Source organism: Artemia franciscana, chromosome 3 (genome assembly GCF_032884065.1).
Source record: "Artemia franciscana chromosome 3, ASM3288406v1, whole genome shotgun sequence".
NCBI classification, from domain to species: Eukaryota; Metazoa; Arthropoda; class Branchiopoda; order Anostraca; family Artemiidae; genus Artemia; species Artemia franciscana.
In genome coordinates, this window is record NC_088865.1 from 29,761,522 (window position 1) to 29,770,364 (window position 8,843).

Consider the following 8,843-nt stretch of genomic DNA (forward strand, 5'->3'; position numbering starts at 1 on the left):
GTTAACTGTGTTTGTGTTTTTATTCAGCAAACTTAACCCCAAGTTTCTTCAATGATCAAATATTTATAATAAAACAAGCTGTACTTTAACCATATGCTTTGCTTCTTATGAAAACTAAAACCTTAGTTTCTCAAGTAATTAAATGTTTTTAATAATATCAAATATTTTTAATACAGTGAACTGTACTTTAATCATGTGCTTTAACCATATAATGTACAAATCAGATGTATTTTAAACGTTTGTATTCTCATTTCTGAAAACTAAATCCAAAGTTTATTAAATACTCATATATTCTTGCTCCAATACATCTGATTTTATTGGTAATATTTGATGAAGTGGTGGTGAGTGGAGCTCGTCCGGAATGAAGCAGACCTAGGTCTGCTGACCACGTGTCACTGGATATAGGGGAATCCCCTAACTAAACACTCCTCGTAAAGGGTGGCCTTGACCTCACAAGATGGGTGGAGCCCACCCCAGGGAAACTCAATAGTTAGACTGCTCTAGCTAATCAGGTCCCAGGCCTAGGGTCAGTTGGGCTTACGACCTTCCACCCGAACCTAATTGCAACGAATAGTGATGTTATTGCCTCGGATGATCGATCTTCTTTTTACCCTTCAAGACTTCAGTATGTCCCCGGACCAAAATTTGACCATCGTTTGAACCTCATTGACCAAGGTGGTCTTCGCCTGGCCACCTGGAACGTTCCCTGGAGCAAAGTCAATGCTTGCTCTAGAACTCAAGCGTTTTGGTGTGGCTATAGCAGGTGTAACTGAAGCTCGTCTTATTGGAAACGACTCTGAAGACATTGGTGAAGGCTATCACCTAATCTGGTCGGGTGATCAGAGAACCAAAACTAATGGAGTCGCACTTGTGCTAGACTCTCGGACTAGGAGGTGCCTCCTTTCTTACGAGCAAATATCAGACAGGATACTAACAGCGCATATCCAGCACAAACATGGAAAATGGACCATCATTGTCTGTTACGCCCCAACAAACCGGCTGTTTAGCATCCTAGTAAAAGTATCCCCTCATGACGTTTTAACCCTTCTTGGTGACTTCAACGGCACTGTCAGAGATACAGACGGCGTTTGGAACAATGTTCTAGGACCTGTAACACCAGACCTGTTGAACGACAATGGGCTAAGGCTCCTTCAGCTGTGCAACATACACGATCTCGTGATCACCAACACCCTTTTCAAAGGAAAGAAGTTCATAAATATACCTGGTATAGCAATGACGGACGAACAAGAAAGATATTAGACTACATAATCGTGTCCCGACGCTGGCGTTCCTCTATGACAAATTGCCGAACTTACAGAAGTGCATAATTGGGAAACACATACCACAGGCTTGTCGTCTCTAATCTTAGACTACGCCTGAAAGCCCAGAAAAGTGACCACCGTCCTCCCAAATTAGACCTGAACAATCTCGCAAACTCCAACACGCGCCAGGTCTATGCTGTTTCCATCTCAAACCGTTTCGACTGTCTTGGTCAAATTTCAGAATCTGAAGAAGCATGGCAACTATTCAAGGACAGTGTATTGCTTTCGGCCAAAAGTACTATTGGTCGTCTGAAGCCCAGAAAGAAGTCCTGGATATCGCAGGAATCTAATAGGAGGAATCACGACCAATATATCTGGATTATCTTAATTTCTTATTCGAAAGTCTGACAAGCGATTTTTTTTTAAGCATATTTTATGTCATTTTAAGACATGAAAAAAGTGGGAAAAAATTCTAAGTAAAATAATCAAGTTCAGAAAATTAAACTTCCGAAAAACCAAAGTTAATAAGAAATTTAGTACAAAAAGAAGTTGAGGCAGGGACATCAGACTGCTTTGAGGCTGAAGATGGATGACCGTATGTTCCCTCTAAAAAATGCTATAGTAATTGATTCGTTTGGGAACATAACTTCGCCGGTTTACTATACTCATGCGTGTGATAAAACCGGTTTCATTCAATCCAAACAAAAATATATTCGTAGAATTAAATCATTAATACACGTATTTAAGTTAATCATGTTCAGACAGGTATTAGAAAATGAGATGCGGGCTGGATTATGCTAATGATCCAATGAAGTAGGTAATGTTATTAGGTCAATGCTCTAGTTTAGCATAGGAAATATTTAGTGCCCAAATAAAGATGTAGAATCAGCAGTAAAAGCAATCTTTAGAGCCCAAATAAGGATGTCCTTTCTGGAGTATTACCTCTATCAGTGCTAGTAGTCTATGATTGCAACAAATTCAGCGGATTTTCAGCCGAAAATGCACCACGATAAGAAAGGCATATCCCCTGAAACTGGGAGGCTATCAAATTAGCCATTAATAGGTTTTGGCTGTGCCAGATCTTCCGCTCTTTAGAATTTGGGCCGAAATTCTTGTCTAGCAGAATAAAATGGCTCAAATTAGCTTTTTGCTGAGGCGCAGTCTCTGTTATTGCACAAGGGCTCTAGAGCTTTAAACTATCGCTGGATGAGTCCTCTACTGGCATTCTACAGCCATTGATTCAATGTGACGATATCTGGGGGAAAATGAAAAGATAATACAAATAAACACGAATCAGTGATAATTTTTCATTTTCATCTCGTATATAGTGGCTTTTAATTTCTGCTCTATGGCTCTTAGAAGTGTAAATTTTAGGGTGTCCTTTTGTTAATATCGCATCTCTTGGTCAAAACGTTTTTCCCCATCATTGGTGATTTTGTGTGCAGTCTGTAAAAAAACGAACGATAATTATAGACTCTTTTATGGAGTAATACTAAGAGCGTCGTCAGCAGGGTAATCTTGTAGTCAGCCATTAGAGGGAAGTCAGTGGAAAATTTTGTTTAGGGGGGAGCTCAAGCCTCAAAATTACATGTTTAGGCCCAAAGTTCCTAATTTGCTGAAAAAATATCTATGAGATCAGTACGGAGGAGGGGAGAATTTACGGTCTGGAGGTCCCTCATTTGGAGCATATATTTAGGCCAAGGGTAAAATATGGGTACTTGGAAATTGACATCTCCCCTATCAGAGTGAAAACGGTACCTTTTGACGGAAAACCTTAGTTCTTAAATTGAAAGCATAAGCTGGGGTTAAAGATCTTTCGGCATCTTCAGGCTTCAAAACCCTTCCTGATTTTACTCAGCGGGAAATTTAGATATGACTCTAGCTAAAAATTTCATCGTAAGTTCAAGCAAGTAATTAAAAAAAAATCAAGATTGCCGAATTTTGTGTCCTACTTTTCGTCTTTGATTTGCTTCAATTCCCCAAAAAATGTTTCAACATTATTACTATCGAAGAACCTTGGTCAGGTCAGCATTCGGGACCCAGTTCGAAGCTTCTTTGGACCTGAGCTCTTTGAAGTAGCTCGCTAGTTTCAGGACCCACTGGCATCTAAACTCGGGATAGCAGCTGTTTTATTCACCTACCTTTTGGAAACAATCAATAAACACATTGGCTTGTCCTTGTACATAGGCTAAGGTCATTGTATTTTAGCAAAAATAAATACATAATTCTTACGATTTTATATGTGGTTCTTGAGGGAGGGGATTCAGCGGTGGTAGTTCGTCCCTTCCTATCTTCCAACTATAAAAATCAGTATGCTTGTCATACGATATAGTTTGAAGTGGAGGAGAAGTGGGCGCGGGTGGCAGGTTACTATAGTGAGTTGTGAGTAGTAGCAGTAGTCGTATCCTAAGAATATGATCGTTCGATATTTTTCTTTTCTTAAACTATTGCGACCAAAGCCAGTTTTCTTTTATTTCTGGAACAATGATATGAGAAATTATTTTTATCTGGTTGTAGACCCCTTAACACTGAAGACAGAAGCTATTAGCCTAGTTGGCTATTTCGCAATTCATTTTGGGTTTCCGTAGAATATTCCCCTCCCCCCATCTTCTTGTGCTCCGCCACCCCTCTGGAGCTGTATTTTTATTTTCATTTCAGGTATAAAAGTTAATTTTAGGTCAATTGTAAGATAAGGTTGATCACTTAAACAGTTGTCCAAGTTTCTATTATCAAAGGAAACCAGCCTAAGCAAATATACTTTAGTTAATAGTTTTTATCAGTATACGCTGGCAGTCGAAAATTTTGTTCATGGCCATCAGTCACATTAGGTCAAGTTTTCTCTTACAACATAGTGTGAAATGGTGCTTTATTTTAGATCGTTTCAAACCAGTATCAATTTTAAGCAAGTACGATATTTAGTTAAGATAATAAGGTAACATAATTGAACTTGTAGGATGTTATGTTAACTGATGTAAAAGAACCAACTTAAGTTTTAACCCTTCGCATTGCATTTTGACATTACGTTCTCCCCGTCAAACTGGTCTCCGTGATGCTTAGTAATCCAACGCTGGATCTTACGTAGTAGCCGTATGTTGTTATGTAGAGTTATGTATGTGTTATGTTATGTAGAAGCCGTAGAAAGCAACAAAACGTAAGAGTCTTGACGGAAGAAAAAAAACACATGTCAACTTGACGATGAAATAGGACTTCATGAGTTGCTTGCCCCGGTGGTTCCTTCGTCCCCCCCATTCTTTGTTCAAAACAGTGAAGAGTATTGAAACATAAGCGCAAAGAAAAGGGAAAAAATTATTTTCTCAAAAAGACAAAACTTCTTATTTTTGAAGATAGGGCCTTGGAACTGTAACTCAATATTTTTATATTTGTATATCTGGTATTGACAGTTAAGAGAAAATTTAATATTTTTTTACAAGAATTCTAAACAACACATAGTTGACTACAGATTGAAATGACTTGGATCCTATCTTGCTCTGTCACTTCATTGAATAAGCTTGAATTTTGAATTTGGTGCTTATCTCTTAAACCCACCACACTCAATAAGTAAAGGTTGATCCTAATGAAATATACCTAAGCATAATGAAAATAAAATACTTTAGTAACAGAGTTATGGAAACTACAACAGAGAACTATGGAAATCAGGCCCCCCAGAATGCATAATGGTTTCAAACCTAACCTAACCAAAATAAAAACTAAAATATTTAATTAAAATATACCTACGTTGTAAGTTGATAATCACCGAGCACAAATACAGAATGAAACTTCGACTGACAGACAGTGAAGACAGACAGTTAGCTTCGGCTCGGTGGAAAACTACATTGTAGCTATGTTTTAATTAAATATTTAGTTGGCATTTTGGTTTGGTTAGGTTAGCCGGTACTTGTGTCTTATAGCCACCACATCCAAGTTCTGTCAAAAAGTGAAGTTTGCTTAATGCTAATGAAATAAAACAAAATATAAAAGTTTATCAATAAAATTATGAAAACTACAACTAAGAATTATGGAAGGGAGGCTACCCAGACCACATTATATTAAATAAGTAACCTAAACTAACCTAACCAAAATACCAATTAAACATTTAATTAAAATATAGCTACAATTTACTTTTCCACCGAGCCGAAGCTAATATTGTCTGGAATAAAGACCATGAAAACAGGTTATTGTCTCATGTTCGCGATACAAGATCTTGAGTGTTGTTGCTATAAGACAAAAGTACCGATTAGGCTAGGTTAGTTTAGGTTATGTATTTAACATGATGTGATCTGAACATAATTATATAATTCTTTGTTTTCGTTTCCATAATTTAGTTATTAAACTATTATACTTTCATCATAATTTGATATATCTTCTTATGATTAACCTGACTTCAATTCTTGAGTGTGTACTAGTTTAATAAGGAAGTATCGAAAATAATTCCTAAAATGGAAAACGATTGCCATCTTTCATCACCCACAATATTTTTCGTTGATCAGACACCTACTTTATATATATATATATATATATATATATATATATATATATATATATATATATATATATATATATATATATATATATATATGTAATAGAATAGGAACAGAGAAATATTACTGCTTAAATTGCTAAAAAAAATTTCCCTGGTTGTACTTTCTTTGGTCTTGTTTTTTTTTTCTATCGACTGTTTTTACTTTCGTTAGTTTTGTTTTGTGTAAAAATCGTTAGAAGAGCATAAAAAGAATTTTGCTCGGGGGATTTGTGTTTGGCAAGGGGGGTTGAGGGTTTTTATCTGCATTTCAAGACCAATTTACGAGTCTGGGAAATACATTTCAGTTTTTAGGATATATAGTTTTTCCCCTACGATTTTTACGAATATTGCATTGCTAAAACTATATATTTAATGGACTAAACGAGGGTCATTAGAAGACTGCACCCATATCTAAGTAAAGTGTCATAATGGACACACTAAAAAAAATGTGTCCCTTGTTTCTAACAGTAACTCTTATTTTGTCCGGAATGTTTAAGTACTGTTCAACTAATTGACCCCCAACTTTCCAGAATAATCATTAAAACCTAGATGTTTTTACTATTTCCATTTTAGTCTAGCTGGCTGTGTAATCTCTCTCTCTTACAGTCATACTCCTTAAAAAAAAGAAAAAAAAATCAAGTTTAAATTTGCGCAACACTTTTTTTTTCTTATAAGCCTTTATGTTACAGAAATGGGTCGTGGAAGCTTTCTTTCTGTCTACGTCACGTCAGTGGTCTTATTAAAAATCACCATTTCTGGTCTGAAAATAAACATCGAGAATTCTAGCAGCAAAGAAAGGCTTTACCGACAGCAACTTCTTTTTTTCACCGGATACACTGAAACATATCAATTGCAATACAATGAAGTTACTGTTGCAACTCATTTAACATTGTACCTGCAATTCACAAACTATGTCGTAAGCTGTGTTGTTCTTTTATTGATATTACAAAAGATATTTAAGTTTATACTGTACTATTTGCTCTTTTTCTTTTCTGATAATATAGTCTGACAGAATTGACGTTTTCTTTGAATGGTTTGGCAAGAGGTTATAATTCTAGCCATAGAACAGGATCTTTTTTTTTTATTCCAAGCCATTTTCTCTTTACAGCTACGGTGGGCAGTCATGGTGCCGAGTTGAGAGTTTAATGAATTAGTAAATTGTAGTAAAAAGGTTAAATGGTAGGTTGAAGGTTTAGAGCGTTAAAGAGGACAAAAACAATTTGATGTATTTTTCGCTTTCTAATATTTACACTTTGTGTAATACAGAAATATTAAAGGTTTCTTATGTCTTGAAAATATTCAGCAAAAACATTTCGCAAAAGTAATTCTATAACAAGACACATGGATAACTACATAGTTGAAAGAGACTAGGTATTTGCCCTTTCTTGTTTTTGAAGATTTTAATTTAAAAAACGAAGTTTTCTGAGGGAAGTAACGAGCGAAGTTGAAACTTAACACTGACAAAAATTATTACTTCACAGCCTGTCTAATATACATCAATAAATACAGTATAAATAAACCAACTAATTATGTTTTCCCTGTGCTTTTTGGATTTTACAAAACAAGCTCTTTACTGAAAACATAAAAGTTAAGTATAAAAAAAAGGAATATTGATTTGGGAGTCAAAAATGAGTGTAAAGCCTGACTGGAATAATCGAATCTATAAAACTTTTTATAGTCTTACACCCTTTTGTGACATCAGTAACTTCAGTATACAATTAAAATTATCTTAAAAACATAAGCTTAAAATTAAATATTTTTTTAATAGCCGCGATGTAATTGAACAGCCTTCAGAAATATTGTATTGATTTATCAGGTAGCATTTTGGTCTCACCATCTGTAATATCAATAGTGAATAATATACAGTCTTAAATTGTAAAAAATATGCTTTAGTTTTACTTGAAATGAAGATCAAATAAGACATAATATGAACTCTGGAAATCGGATTATTTCTCTCTATAAAATAGTGAATTTCAACCTATGATACAAATTCTAAGCCTAGTCTAAAGTCCTAATACTATCAAGATGGCTTTACTTCGAATTTTTGTGTACATTTAAATAAGAAAACAACAAGTTATTTTAACTAAAAGTAAGGAGTGACATTAAAACCTAAAACGAACAGAAATTATTCCTTTTATGAAAAGGGCTTTTTCTCCTCAACGCTCCGCCCTTTACGCTAAAGTTTGACTCTTTCTCTTAACTCTACTTTTTAAAATAGTAAAAAGTTTAGCGTAAAGAGCGGGCTGCTGAGGAGGAAAAGCCCTTTTCATATACGGAGTAATTTCTATTCGTTTTAAGTTTTAATGTTGCTCCTTACTTATATTTTTAAAAACTTGTTTTTTTATTAAAATTCTGGACGTTTTTGAAGTAATGCATGTTTTGATCTTGGCTCTCCGCACATAAATAATTAAAGCAGAATTTGTATATTATTATTTTTTTTGCTAAATGGCTTTCTCATAGTTTTAATCGGAAGATTTTGAGAAAAAAAAGGAGCGAGGGAGCAGGCTTAGTTACCCTCCAATTTTTTTATTGTTTAAAAAGGCAACTAAAACTTTTAATTTCTTACGAACGTTTTCATTAGTAAAAAATATACGTAACTTAAGAATAACTTACGTAACGAATTTCCATATTCGTATTTTTTTTTATTGCGTATATGAAGAGGTTCAACCCGTCGTCAATACCTCGCTCTTTACACTGAAGTTTAAATTTTGTCCCAATTCCTTAAGAATGACCCCTGAATCACAAAGGCCGTAGGATAAATAGTTGAAATTACTAAAAATACTTTAGCGTAGCCTATAAAGCGTGGTATTACGAGGAGGTAAACCCCTCATATGCGAAATAATTTCTGTTCGTTTTAAGTTTTAACGATGCTCCTTACTTTCAGTTGAAAAAACTTTTCATATTTATTTTTTCATTGCTTTTTTTTTAAATAATACTAGAAAATCCTGTACCCCCTTCATTAAAATTCTCTTCCCCAGTGACAAATTCCTTCATGTAGAGATCCTCCCACGTAACCCCCCATCAACTTCTCCCCCCCCGAACCAAAAAATCCCCCTGAAAAC

The 8,843-nt window shown here is 35.0% G+C and overlaps 1 protein-coding gene across 1 annotated transcript; it reads left to right on the forward strand.

Moving 5' to 3' along the window:
• Positions 1-720: 720 nt before the first annotated feature.
• LOC136025515 (craniofacial development protein 2-like) lies at positions 721-1,260 on the forward strand. Its single transcript, XM_065701545.1, has one exon. It carries the CDS (start codon positions 721-723, stop codon positions 1,258-1,260), a length of 540 nt encoding a protein of 179 aa, XP_065557617.1.
• The last annotated feature ends 7,583 nt before the right edge of the window (positions 1,261-8,843 follow it).

Coding starts and splice junctions, on each gene's coding strand:
- LOC136025515 (XM_065701545.1), top strand. CDS start 721: ATGCTTGCTCTAGAACTCAAGCGTTTTGGTGTGGCTATAGCAGGTGTA.